General features: G+C 48.0%; 1 protein-coding gene across 17 annotated transcripts in view; it reads left to right on the top strand.

Annotated features, from left to right (window-relative positions):
• The first annotated feature begins 697 nt into the window (after positions 1-697).
• LOC105688857 (neuronal acetylcholine receptor subunit alpha-7) overlaps positions 698-14,699 on the top strand; it is a 53,931-nt gene continuing 39,929 nt past the window's right edge. For 5 of the 17 annotated variants that reach the window (XM_048657550.1, XM_025746893.2, XM_048657549.1 and 2 more), the window contains exons 1-3: positions 723-3,496; positions 9,856-9,995; positions 10,885-10,929. In XM_048657550.1, the coding sequence (XP_048513507.1) occupies positions 3,364-3,496; positions 9,856-9,995; positions 10,885-10,929 (318 nt within the window). In that variant the 5' untranslated portion in view covers positions 723-3,363. Of the gene's footprint in view, positions 3,497-9,855; positions 9,996-10,884; positions 10,930-12,251; positions 12,297-14,699 lie in introns of all 17 variants that reach the window. The other 12 variants (XM_048657551.1, XM_048657547.1, XM_048657548.1 and 9 more) reach the window with 8 other exon arrangements.

Raw genomic sequence — 14,699 nt, 5'->3', positions numbered from 1 at the left:
GTTGGAATGAATAATTTTGCGCGATGAAAAAGGGGCGAGTATATGAGCTGAAAATTTCTTCCCGGAGCTCGGAATTCCGGAAGGGATTTTTACTTATTTTTCTCCATTTGAAAGGTATGCGCTCCGGTTAATCGTTCCGAAGTACCTGTATACCGAAAAGCGACTCGCGACGTCAATCGCGTTGCAGATCTGTCTGTATTGTTCAAGTTCACACCCAACGCGGTGCGATAGACACAATCTGTCTCATTAAAGGGAGCACCTTTGACCTCGGCGCAGGTGGTGAATATGTAAATAGGTATCGCCCTAGGTAACCGGAGCTACACGGTACAGGGTGTGTGAAAGTTATCATGATAAAGGAAGGCTTGTAACGGAAGCCGAGCGCCCTGTACACGCCGCATTGTGAATTGGCATGCATGATAGGGTTGGCAAACGCTCTTTCGAACAAAGTGGAAAGCTGGAACCCTAGGTGCACGGGGTACAGTCGTACATGGTTAACGGGCAAAGACTCTCGAGAGCCGAGAGAGGTGATTCGGCGGTTGGGCGGGCACAACAATATTGATCCGGGGGTGTAGGGGGGACTTCCCAGGGTGACGGTGAAGTTGGCGGTAGCAGCAGCGATCCTGCAGGGGGAGGACGCGGGAAAATAGGATGGGGATGGAGGAGGATGGCGATGGGAGCGATGGCGGAGGAACGGGAGGAGGACGAGGAGGAGGGAGGCTGGATGCGTGGTGGTCCAGTTCGCAGTCAGCCACTGAATCGCGTTGGCAGGTCTGGCGGATCTGGCGGATTTGGCGCTGGTCTAGGCTGGTCTGGTGGTGGTGGTATGGTGGTGGTACCTACGGCTACGTGCTAGGTATGTACCTGCTACCTGGTGCCCGCTGCTACCTGTCCCTGGGATAACTCTACCGCCGAAGATCGAAGAACGGCTCCGCAGTCTCCCCGACTTGGCCGCTGAGTGCGAATTAGAAAACAAAGAAATAGTATTAACGATGTGCGCCAAGGATGACGAAGGATTCGGAGAAAAAATAACATCGATTCGATAACCGAAATCCGCATAGTGTATCGAACTTGTTGAGTAACACGAGAGAAGCGCGAATAGCCGAATCTCCATCCTTGTATACTTCAACTTTTGGGCGAATCATTCACTCGAGGGACAGCGCGAAAAAACTGCGGGGGCATTCGGGGTGGATGCGTGACTCGAATATCCGACTGTCGTATCACTCGGCAAGCTGCGACCCCCGTCGTCTAATCGTCGTCCATATAAATTACCACGAAAATAATGGAATAGTAAGGAGAGGAGAGGCGCGCACCGACGAGGAATAGAAAGGTGAGAGCGAGAGAAGAGAGAATCCGGGGACTTGGGGGAGGTTCTTCGGGGCTGCTCGAGGAGTGGCACTTTACGTTCTAGACTCCGGAGGAAGTAAAAAAGCTAATGAAAAATTCGCGAAAACTATTCGCCGGGAGATGCGCCTGATGTCGCTGAAACATAGTTCAATTTTTCTGATTACTTGGGAATAAGCGGCAACGGTCGGATAATTCGGGGTGTACCGGGAGAATCCCCGAAACCGATACCGAGGTGTTCACCGTTCGTACACGCAGTCCGCGCGGAGGGAAAGAAAAACGAGAAAACGAGAAAACGAAGAAACTCAGGACGCCGCATTGTCTACGAAAGTACGAGTGTACCGCACGACTTTCGGCCGGAAGAGGATTCCTCCGCGTCCATGTTCACGACTCCCCTCTCAATGTCCCTCGTCTTCGACCATCGGCGATAGAGTTTTCCACCTCGGATCGTCCAAAAGTGACAGACGAGCGTCTCGGCCTCCTCATTTCGAAAAAAACCCCTCGTCTCCCGAGTAGTTCCATAGAAAGATTTCCTCCATCCTGCGAGGAAAAAAAAACAAAAACGAGGGAGGAATCGCGATTTTTGAGATTCAACGCCGGCAGCTGGGATAATTTCTACGTGTCGAAAGTTTACGTCGTTTCATTTATCCCCCTCCCCCTCCCCCCCCCCGATGAATGTGCGGTGGTTTTGTCGAAATCAGGGGCGTCGTCGCAGTTCACGTGACGAAGGACCGGTACGAGCTAACGTGTTGCACGTCAGCTACCGGAGCATTGTGATTTTCAATAATCCGCACGAATCTCGGCAGAGCGTTACTCTCGTTTGAATGGTAGTCGACGTTCGAAATTTCGATGCTGCGTTTCGAATGTGTTCTTTTCGCGGTCAGCTTCGCCTAAAATCCAATAAAATTAACGCCAGCTCCCCCCTTCGACCCTATTCTCCCGATCTATGCGATCCGTGCACGTACAACCGTGCACCGCATGCCGCAAAAGTGCAAACTTAAGTGTCGCCTGTGGTCAGAGAGTACGGATGATGAAGAGCCAGAGGGAGAAGGCGAAAGAAATGCTGGGCTCGTCGTGAGCTCCGTCGTGCGACAGTAGACGACAAAGGACCGATAAACCACTCACTCACTCACTCACTCACTATTCTGATCCTTCTTACCTAATTCTTTGATCTTCTTGCAACTAACTCGAGTAATCGTTCGGGTTACAGGGGATCGCTGAAATTGCGGGGAAACACCAACGCTACTGAATTGCCGGGGAGACACACCAGCGTTGGTCATCGTGAGGTTTGAGTGAGAGAAAGTTGGAAGAAAGAAGTAAAGGGGAAATAGCGAGCGACGCACCTGAATAAATCAAACGCATAGATAAATATAGGTATAGATGTATAAATAAATGTACATAAATAAACAATTGGATAAATGAATAGTTTAACGAATGAATAATTAAAAAAAAAAAAAAAATAAATAAAGAAAAATTAATAATTGATAAACGAATGGTTAAATGAGTAAATAAACGAATGAATAAATGAACAAACTAAATAATGGAGAAACGAGTAAACGAACGAAAATGCAAGCCATTGAGATTAAGTAAATCGATGAATAACTAATCAATCATAGTAAATAAATGAATAACGAATGAATTAAAGAAATGAATAAATGAGAAATGAATGAATAAAAACTAACGATAATAGATGAATGAATAAAGAAAAAGTACGTAAAACACGTATAAATATATCATTGGGTGAGACGGCGAGTAAAATTTTTTAATCGCTGTGGTTATGACGGCCAAGTCGGGGGGTCCGGAAGCTGAGGATGCGAGAAATTAGCCCCGTGCTTTAGCGAGGGGCCAGGATCGTCAATTCGGAACCATCCATCGTGTATCAATGGGAGTTTCGCGTATTTCGTTCGCCGGTGATCATGTTATAGTGATCGCTACTCTGCCGGTGGTGAACTTGTCCATCATTTTATCAACGAGTGCCCGTGAGGTGTGAAGGTAATTGTCAGTGGTGCGGGATTAGTCAACATGTTGTCGTGGTCGGTCGCACCGACGACATCTTCGCGATGCTGGATCCGGGAGCTGAGTCCGCTGCTGAGGCAATCATGGATGATGATCGGCTGCCTTCAACTCGTCTTCCTGCTGGGCATCCTTCCCCAAGGTCAGTTCAACCGTCCCATTGTACCGTAGGGCCGAGCGCGCGCCTTCCTCTATCGCATAACGCGTGTACAGGAGGTACAAAGAAAAAGTCGGGGGAAATCAATGGTTCGAGATTTAATTTGGGGAAAAAAGTAAAATGGCGATGCTTCGAAGGTATTTATTATAACTGCGGATTGCGCAAATCTGGGGATATTTGACTGATTGGGTCGATCAGCATTCGTTCCTCTCTCCGGTGGCCGTATGATGTATAATGTTGATTTAGGATCGGGTCCGTGGGGGTGCGCATTTCGAATTGCTTTCCCTCGTGTTTCCCGGAATTGAAGTAACGGGAGATAGGAGCGCGCACCCACAGCGTATAAACCCCCCGTCAGACCGTGCGATCTCAATCTTCAGGGTTCATTAAAACAATCTCGATAATCGCGATGAAGTAATCAAGATCCCGACGATGCTTTCTTTCCCCCCCCTCCCCCCACCCCCCGCGCGGTGTTTTAACTTTGAGGTCATCAACGACGATTGCCAGATGGCACACACCACCACCCGGGGATTACCCGGGGGAAGTGAAAAGGTCGAGATACCGCGAATAATAAACAAACACGAATGAGAACGCGAACTTTCATATCTTTGCGTCGAGTTGAAATTCGTTCCGAGGATAAGTGAGGCGTACGACAGAGAGGTAATGCGACATGTGCTCGATCGTTGAAATAATTCGGTACGTGTAGGACTACCGCGACGTGGAAGGTGAAGCAGCGCGACGATATTACGTCGAGCAAAGAAAGCGTGGAAACGAAGGGCGGCAGCCCAGATCTCACGTAGTGACGCGAGTCGTCGACGACGTACCAGTGACGCTATTTTATAATTAGGCCCGCCGGCGCGGGTGACGCGTTGCTCTCCTAATTACCTCTCTAACAATCTAGTAGTGGGTGGTGGTCTAGTCGCTCGTTGACGCGGGCTTTATTCACTTACCCTGCGCGCGTGCTTTTCTCCCCCCCCCCCCCCCCCCCCCCACTGAATTAATTCTCTTTTCGCTGCTCTGCCTCGTCTTTCATACCCGGCCGTACACGGCACTCCTTTATTTTCACCCTTTTCAACCCCCACCCTCGTCCGGTGGTGACTGCCGTTGAAAAATTAAAACACCGTGGGCACCGCGTACTCTTTTAGCCGCCTACCTGGCTAGGGCGTACGCCTTTTCAGGGGGCACCGAATCGCGAATCTTACACATCGGCCGACGGACTCCCCTTGCCGAGTAAACTTACGGCCGTTAATGCGTTCGCTTCGAAAAAAAAAAAAAAAAAAAAAAAAAAAAAAACCCTCACGTTGTATTGTGTGGCCGTTGTACACAATTGTACGGTGCTAGACTATCGATTGTCATCAAAGAAAGTTGGCTGAGAGTTTGAGAGCTGCTTTTCACTCTTTCGTTCCTCCGCTGATATCTCAACCTCCGGCACGGTAGCCGCCGGAGTCCGGAAGTTCGCCGATACACGTTCAAACGAAAGTGAGAGCGAAAATTCACTCGGTCGGATTTCGTACAGAGTTCCCGAAAAATTGTGAAGCTTCACGTTACGCATTGTGAGTCGCAAAAACTACGGTCGTCCGTATCCGATGGATTGTCCTTTGCCGTTTATTTCTCCAACATTCTCGCAAGTTCGGCTCACCTCCGCACACGTGGTACCCCCAGCTGCGTACATGCTCTCGCACACCCACACAAACATACGTGTACAATCGGGTGTACCGGACGCTCGCTGCAGTTTCATTTTGTGCACATACGTGTTGCGTATGAGAGTAGGTGTCTGTATTGCATCACGTCGATGCACGATTCACGCAAATTTACGGTGCATACACATTATTTATGCGATATAACGCGCAAGCGTGAGGACGGCGACGTATACGTATACGGGGATACGCGTTGATGCTCGTGACGGTCGGACGCTGATGGTCGGCTAAATTTTGACCGCGACGAATTTCGAGGGGTGGTTTCGTCGCGGAGAATCGAGACGGCGGCGGCGTTACGATTTTCGGTATGAAATTCCGCGCGACGGTCGATTTTTTGAAAAATGAACGCGCGCTCGCATAAAGTAAAAGCTAGATGAAACCGGATGGAGGAATTAAGGGAATGGAAACGACAAATGAAATTGAGATATCTCGATGCAAGGTACAGACAAAGAATCCTTTGCCTGATTCGGGGAATCAATCGCTACCCGAGTGTACGGGTTTATCTGTACAATGTATCGGCGTGTATCGCGCTAGCGCTGTAAAAAAAATGAATTTCGCCCACTAAATTCCGCTACAGCGGGGATCGAGTCGAGTCCTCATCTCCTCCTCCTCCTCTCCCTTCCTCGAGTAGTGGATGTCGCGTACTTTGATGAAGAAATAATTAGACACGGGAGAAAACAAAAGCGAGGTCACAGGGAAATTATGAGATCGGGAGAGAAAAAAAAAAGTGCGCTCTCACCTTCCGCGTATCTTGTTCATTGTTGGCTCTTCGGCGTATACTCCGGGAGTCGAGTAGCGAGTCGAGAGCCCTGCAGAGCATCTTGTATACCGGGACCAGGGCAGGGGACCGAAAACCAAAACCAAGGGACCGGGACGGAACCAACACCTTCTGCACAAACACCCTCCGTCCGCGAGCGGAGGGACGGGGGGGCGGAGGGGGGGGCGAGTGGCGACGGAGGTGACGTGGGGAGGGGGGGGGGTGGTGGTGGTCGGAAGTTGGCGTCACTTTGGCTCGTGGCGAATCAGGGGGAGGACGGAGAGAGCGAGCGAGAAAGATGGCGCGGCGGAGGACCGGGAGGAGAGGAGGAGAAGCGAAGGGACGACGAGGAGAAGAGAAGAAGAGAGAGAGAGAAATCGGGGCAGATAGGTGGCGTTCGACTCGACGGTTAGGAGGAGGTATGTCTCCGAGACCGCCAAGCCCCGGGGAGAGAATGCAAGGATCGAACGAACGAGGTGGAAACTGAATGGGCTCGGAGTGTGACTGACGGTTAGTCACCGAGCCGTGAGGGACGGACGAACGCGGGGGCAAGGAGAACGGCGAAGAGAGGAGTGAGAGAGAGAAAAGAGAGGGAGAGAGAAAAAGAGAGGGAGAGGGAGAGGGAGAGGAGGAAAGGCTCGGGAGGACGGGCGGGGAGGGAGAGAGAGCTGGAGAGCTCGTGACTCGACGCCGGAAAATTTTCGGGGGTGCCTGTTGCTATGACGACCACCCGGGCTGTTCGTCGCGGGCGGGCGGGCGGGCGTTCGGTATCCCGTGCGGAATACCCGTGCACGGATCTATTCCGTCGGTTTCCCGGACCGCAGCGGCGATTTTCATCCGGATCAGCCGCGCACGATCGAGCGCGGTTATATTCGAAATGAGTCGTCGTCGCACCGCTCGTTCGAAGTCCTGAGGACACGACGCGCACGAATACGATCCACACGTCCGACCGTATTCGTTGTCAGCCTCGAACCACGGGGTAGGTCGTCGTCTCTAGGCTACCGGTTGCCCGCTCTACCTATTCTACCCTATAGGTTCGATCGATCCGCACTTTCCCATTGGCTGTAATCTAGCCACCGGCTTCGCAACGGATCCCTGAACTTGACGTCGTTTATCGTCCGATTCGCGAGCGAAACGTGATACCGACTATAGTTCTAGCGGTGTAGGTAGGTAGGTAGGTAGGTAGGTACGTTGTACGCAAAATATCGGGTCGCAAGACGTAGCCGAAGCATATCAAAGGGTGTTCAATTGACGATGACGGGCATCGGCGAAAATGGGGTCGAATAATCGCGAATCAGACACTATATGGATCGTACGGATGAAGGATCATTTGTTATTTCAGCGCTCCGAATTCCCACTGTTTTTTTTTTTTTCTTTTTTTTATTCCGTTAAAATCAATCGCGAGCAAAGGGCAGATTGCGTAAAAGGGTCAGCCGCGTTGAATCGCTTGGAAATGTGCTTCTTCGTTTCCCGTGATCCGCGATTTTAGTGGCAGGTCCGTTATTTCAGAGCGACGGGATATGCCGCTGATTTCGTACGGTTCAGGAATCGATGTACAGGGTTCGGTTTAGCGACTTGCGAGCTTATAGGGGTTGACCGACGGGAGAAAAGCCCGTTTCCCATGTAGGGCCGTGTGCGGACCGTCACCGATAGTTTGCGGTGAAAAGGCGAGCCGAAACTCGACGTGTCGAGCGACGGAATAAGGTCCTTATTTCGGTTCTATTTGACGGCTGTACGTACCGTCCTCGCGACTCGAGCTTTTAGCCGCACCCCCTTCGTTTCACATCGCGAAGCTTTTTCCCCCCTTCAGAATTCGGAAGGCCGACCCGCGTTACACGACGAACGAGTATATAAGATCCCGGGTAGTCGAACTATGTGCGAATCGATGTAACTAATCCTAGAGCAGCCCCGGGGGCATTTAATAGTGGTAAAGTTTTGAGCGACGCCCCGGCTGCGGCATAACCGACAACCGGAATATCGGCGAAACGTTCACCCCGAAATTCCGTACCCCCCACCCCCGAGGGTGTACGAAAAGACACAGAGCGAGTGCCGCGGTATTACGTATTATTTCCTCGAAGTAGGACGACGGCGGAACTGACGGCGTTGTTGAATCTTGAATTTCCAATTCCCGACTCCCCCGACCCGACCCCCGGCGAAAAATAGCGAACGCGTATCTCGTTCCTCATTTCGCAAATTAATTTGGCACGCGATCCAGGGCTATCTCGTTCACATTTATTTAGCGACATCTGCACCGAAACGTTCCGGTGGCCCCGTCCGCAGTCGACAAAGGAACAAATTATTCCACCGCCGACGAAGAAAAGAAAAATTTGAAGAAAAAAACAACGACAACAAAAAAACACAAAGAACAAATAAGACACTAAAGGACGAGAAAAGCTCCCGCTCCTCTTTCTTCTCTTTTTATCGTTCCAACATCGCCTCATTGTTCCGAGTGTTCGCGGATGTAAGCGAGAAAAACTTGAGGCTGGTCCACGTTGACTGGGCTTGAATATTTCAGGGTGACCGTGCAGCGCGACCCTCTAACGAGAACGCACAGCCCGCCGACCGGTAGACGACAATTAATGAGACAACAAAGGACACGAGGACGACGCTTTAAGTACCGAAATGCAAATAGCGAAGGAAGATCTCGAGTATCGCCGCGCTTATACGCGTGTGTGTATAGCTATACAGATGTAATGTGTTCCAGATAAAATATATATACTTAGACGGGAACGTAGCGTACGTCGCCTGTACGTAAAAGGCGGTACGTAAATTACGCCGACACGTACGTTACGTTCGCGACTATTATCGTCGGCCAGGTAAACGACTATAGCAGCTACTCGCGCCTCGAAGGTATTCCCATCTCATTTGCCCCCGTATAGATGTGCGTAACGTAACGTAACGTATCTCAACATAGCTAGGATTCGGATAGCTACCCGCGCCGTTTACACGTTTCTACGAACGTGTAGCGCCTCGTTTAACCCCGTCTACTCCCCACTCGTTTCCTGCCTGCCAAGGATCGAGCTTCTTATCTCGCTCGGAGGTCTACCGTCAACCCCCGACTGAACAAACTTGAACCGAATCGTTCGAATGTACCGCGGGCACCGTGTTCGCCGATTCGTACGACCCTGCCGCCACGCCCGACCGACCCACCGATGTTTACAGTTACTCGTTTACAGCGCGGTGTATTTCGTCGGACTCCTCAGAAATCTGAACATTCGCGTCCACCCGACTCCGGGGGCAACGTCGTCGGTCGTCGTATGCCGCGAAAGATTAAAGGGAAAGTGGAAATCACCCGCCCGCCTCGCACCGCGGCGTACGCGGTCAGATTTATGGGCGATGTACTCGGTGCCTCGAAGGAACCGGGGGGGAAGAAGGGGGTGTTTTCGAGGATCATTCGGCACGCGGTTAGCGTCCGACAGTCCCATCGATTCGAGATCGATCCGACGCCGTATATATCGCGGCGCTCCGCCGCGATGGCTTCTTTCTCGACGCATACGCGAGCGATGATCCGGACGAAGAATTATTTACGCTGTTTTCTAAAACGTGCGAGGCACCGGTCGACTAACGGAGCACCGTAGTGTCCGGCGGCTGACGGGAATTACGACGCGGGAGGTATACCTACGCGGAGCGGTTTGCTACGTCGGATCAATGAAGCCCTCGGAGCCTCGCCCGTCGCGTAGCCGTTGCCGCGTAGCTCGAAACTCGCGTGGACGGACGACGGTTCCCCCCCGCCCCCGCCCCCCCTCCGACGAGCCGAGGTTCGCCGGTCTCTGAGGGATGCGCGGGTTCGGTGCAGCGAAGTTTTCGGCACTCGGCCGATCCGAGCGAAGCCCCCCCGTCACCCCCCCAAAATCTCCCTCGATAATAAATACGCTCGAATTGTTGTGTTTCAGAGGGGCTCGGCGGTTATCACGAGAAACGGCTGTTGAATCATCTCCTGGCGAATTACAACACCCTCGAACGTCCGGTAGCGAACGAGAGCGAACCACTGGAGGTCAAGTTTGGTCTCACCTTACAGCAGATCATTGACGTGGTAAGTGGCCGCGATCGATCGATCATTGTTTGGGGGGGCTTACGACGTGTCGAATCGTCGGGGGTTTCGAGAGAGGGATATATATTTTTTCCCCAACCGTACACGTCACGGTATAACACAGCTGGGCTTCCCCCGTCAAATTTCATCTCGCGCACGCCACCGAACGTGCGCGTGTTCGGTGTACGTAAAAAAAGAAAGATAGAGAAAAAAGAGCAACAAAAAAAAAAAAAAAACAAGATAAGAGTCAAAAGAAAAAAGGACGTTACAACACGGTGTACGGACGATGACGCGAAGACGTAGATACGTATGTATAATGTACCTTTCGCATACTTTCGCGCACTCATCGTCACGAGGAAACGCGAAACTTGACGAATTTTTGTCGCCGGATCGTCTGTTGTATACATACATATACTATAAGTGTCCTCGAGTGTTTGAAAAACGTCATTCCGTTAGCTATAGGGTGTCGACGACCTCCGGTAGGGGCGAATTTGCGATCGTATTTCACAACAGTGGCTCCGAAAAAAGAATTACAATATAGGCGACGCGCGAACGACGGGGTGAACGAAAACTTAACGGAGATCGAATCGAGGGTGGACGATAGTCGAGTCTACGGTACTTACTTCGATCATCCGGCTGACGAGGAGCGGGCTCGATCCCCTAGGAAACTGCGAGACGCGATCACCGACGGGGTGTGCTCCGCGAATCGCCGACGAACACGATGCTTAATTATTGTCCAGTTCTTTGTTTATCAACAGGTTGTCTCGTGTCACGGTGTCACGAATTCGTAATACGTATACACATATACATATATATGATAAAGGAGCATTTCCCGTCGACGGGTACACAATACCGTTGAGGTGTTAATCTTTATTTGTTTTCCGGCGTATAGGACGAAAAGAACCAAATACTGACTACGAACGCATGGTTGAACTTGGTAAGTGGCGTTCCGGTTGGTGGCCGACCTTCCGTGCGTCGTCTCCAACTCCTCCGTCCGATCAATCCAGATCTTTAACCGAAATGGAAAACGTAAAATTTATCGATCGCAATCGCTGTAAAATTCTCTACTCCATTCCTTCAGTTTTTTTCACATCGTTCGTCGAGTGCGAGACGGCGCGAGAAGGTGCGGTCGAAATCCGGCCTCAAGCAAAACGGATCGAACGACGAATGCAGATTGTCGATCGAAATAGAAATATTTTGTGTTTATAAAATTAAAAAAAAAAAAAAAAAAAAAAAAAAAAAAAAAAAAAAAAAAATACCAACTAATAATAATAACAATAATTTAAAAAAAATGTTACACCAAGCGAGTATCGTTCACGTCGCACACGATGCGTCCCTGACCTTGTTCGAACGACGAATAAAATAAAGAGAAACGTAACGAAGCGTCGCAGCGTAGAGAATCCAGTGGAAAATTAGCGTAGGATGCGATTGAAGTTTAGCGTGATCGCGTTTCGGTAATCGACGCGACGTGAACGATCCGTCGTTATACGGCTTGTATTATTTTTCATTTGTGTAATTTGGTGTATATCGCACGTGACCTTCGCTCGCCCGCATCAGAGTATACCGATGTTCGACTTTATTCATTATCGTATTAAAAATACCACTTGCGATAATTATCGTTGTTAATTGTTGAACGTATTACCGGCGTAAATCTGACCGTATTATATATTAACCCACCCAACGTGATATGTATTATATCTGAATTAATAACTAGTCGTCCGTAGCCGTCAGTGTGTCTGTCAAGTTGAAGTGTACCGATATAATAACATGGTGCCAACGGAAACCGGTCGTATCTCTGAGCTTGAATCAATTGACACGATATTCCGTACCGATAGAGACGTGTCCACCTAGGAATGACACGTGCGAGGAGACTAGGAGGCAGGGGGTGACCGGAAGTGATCGCATTCGTATGAAAGAAAAAAACAAAAAAACAAACAAAAAATGCGTACGCGTATAATGTGTCTGTCCGGAGAAAGTAAGGGAAGGAGAAAGATAGAGAGAGAAAGAGAGTAGAGAAAGAACAAACACGGGGTTTGAGGGGTGGCGGAAGGGAGGTAGAAGATTTCGAGGTCACGTGTGCCCGGTGCATAAAAAAAAAAACCCCTTTTATCAGAGGCCCCTCATTAGCTAACATCGAAACTCTCCGTTTCTTTTTGTTTTGTGTTTATCAATCGACCAATGTGAATGAATGACCACTACCGTCAATCCGCTCGCCGCGAACCTCTTCGCCGACCAACTTACGGCTTCCTCGCCGTAAAGGACGAGAAGAATCAACTACTTATTACCAATATATGGCTGTCCCTGGTAAGTCGCATTATCAACATTTATAGCTAAAGACATGGACAAAAAAAAATCAAATCAAATCAAATCAAATCAAATCAAATGAAATTACATATGAAATGAAATGAAAAAAAAATCAAAAAAAAATTAACGCACTCTAATCTTTCAATTAAAAAACAAAGAAACAAAAAAACAAAAAAAAAATCCAATGCACACATTATCACACTGACAACGAGACACGACACACGAGGCATAGTTGTTGTCATCGCAATCCCCGTCATCGTCATCTCGATCATAATCACCATCGTCATCGTGATTATCAATCAATCCTCGTCACACCTGCAACGAAGTATATTCGATCGAATTGAAATGAAATTTATTTTGGCGATGTGTATTACGTTGTTACATCTATACCTATATCACCATCGATACATATCACCGTAATAAAATCGATACGAAGTAAACATTTACTATTTATTTAACGTATATTCACACCCCTACAATATTTCACACTCTGCCCACGTATTTTAGAGGTATAATATATTCTGCATTGCTATATACCTACTATAAAAATACTACTATTGCTACTGCTATAGATTATAATAACTATACCTATTATACCTATTATACCCCTTATACTATAGTAAATATTTTTTATACCATTCACCATGTCGATATGATTATTATCTCCTGTGCTATTCGAATATTCAGATGAAGAGAAGCTATACGTATCACTGTAACTTTAATCGTAGAATCGTATTTGACTGAACCGTAGCTGACAATGAATGTAATCTTTTCACGATACGACGATATTAATAATAATTATTTCTATCGTCCCTCGCAATGCCTATTCGAATATAATATATTCATATTCGCAAGAATAAAACTTGAGCAGAGAAAAAAAAAAAAAAAAAAAAGTAACCAAAATACAAACATAGATTGTTATGACCCTGTAGACGTATGTTAATTATTGTATATATCATACACCTGTATAGGTATGCGCACCTCCATTCGGAATAAACAGGTATATACTTTGATTGATCAAAAAAAAAAAAACAAAAAAAAAAATAAATAAGAGAGAGAGAAAGGAATCTACGCAGAAGCTGCACTGTACGCATATTTTATCTATACCTATGTATATTGTATATATGTATATATACCATACCTCCAAATACGTAATGTTTCCAATGCCTTTAAACCCATAGAAATCTATCTTGACGATAAAACCTATTGAAAGAATTACTTTCTCTGTACCGTATCGTACGCACACCGTTGCAGCCGATGCACCCCCGTCCCAAAGAATGTTTTCAATCGGCGATTCGACCCGATGATAATTTCATTCGACGATCACCCGCGAATCGATGTAGATAATCGAATCGTCTTCTCTGCGGTAGACGTTGCGATATCATTGAAATTTGAGTAAACCGTGATCGCTTCGTATAACAGTTTTAATCCAAATTCAAATACGACGTGTATCGGTAGATCGAATTATGTATATACATATACGTATATACATGTATAAACGAGACGGTAGTTCGAGAATCCGGCTGTTACTCGCTAGGGAATCAGTAGAAGTACATGTAATATTTCCACGAACGCAACGTGCTCCCGTACATTTGAATGAAACTGAAGTTTGCACACGATAGGAACGATTAATAACAATTCTATTCCCTAGCGTTGTTATATTTTGCCAAGATTCGCTTGATTAACTCTGTCTCTCTTTATTTATATCTATTCTCTCTCTGTCTCTCTCGGTACACCTATTTTCTCTGTCTATCACTTTTCGTCCGACACCCCCACCACCCACCACCCTCCCCACCCCCCGCCTCTCTCCAGACTCGCTTTGTTTCCGTCTGTTGAATTTACAATCCGACCCAAGTGTGCATTATATATACTTTCGATCACCACCGTCCACGTTGAAATGTATATGTACACGTTACCTGAGACCGATGTGTGATATAGCTCGACCTCCAATTTCTATTTTGTACACTGATACGAACGCGGCACGTAGCTGCAAGCCCCCTCCTCTCCACCTCCGCCGATCCGCGCGATCTTCTCACTCCGTTTATACCTTCAACCTCCCCCCCTCTCAACTACCCTCGATGCGGGGGCGGTGGTTAGATGAATAATAATTATCGAGTAATGAAATTCAACGCGTGCCGAATGTCTACGAGCGCGCGTGAAAAAAGTGCTTTTTTTTTTTCTTTCTTTTACTGTTCTTCGAGTTTCTCTTCTAATTTGTATTCAGATTCGCACACTGACGTGTACGTATCCAGGATAATTGATTAATCGAAGACGATCAGTGAGAGTAATTTTACGCACTGCAGCGTGTCTGTTTTTTTTTTTTTTTGTTTTTTGTTTTTTCTTACCCTCGGAAATTCAAGTTCGACGACAATCCTCGACGAGATGTGAAGTTTGACCGTGCTC

The sequence above is a fragment of the Athalia rosae genome, chromosome 6 (genome assembly GCF_917208135.1).
Source record: "Athalia rosae chromosome 6, iyAthRosa1.1, whole genome shotgun sequence".
Classification (NCBI taxonomy): domain Eukaryota; kingdom Metazoa; phylum Arthropoda; class Insecta; order Hymenoptera; family Athaliidae; genus Athalia; species Athalia rosae.
This window is presented reverse-complemented; position numbering and strand designations above follow the sequence as displayed.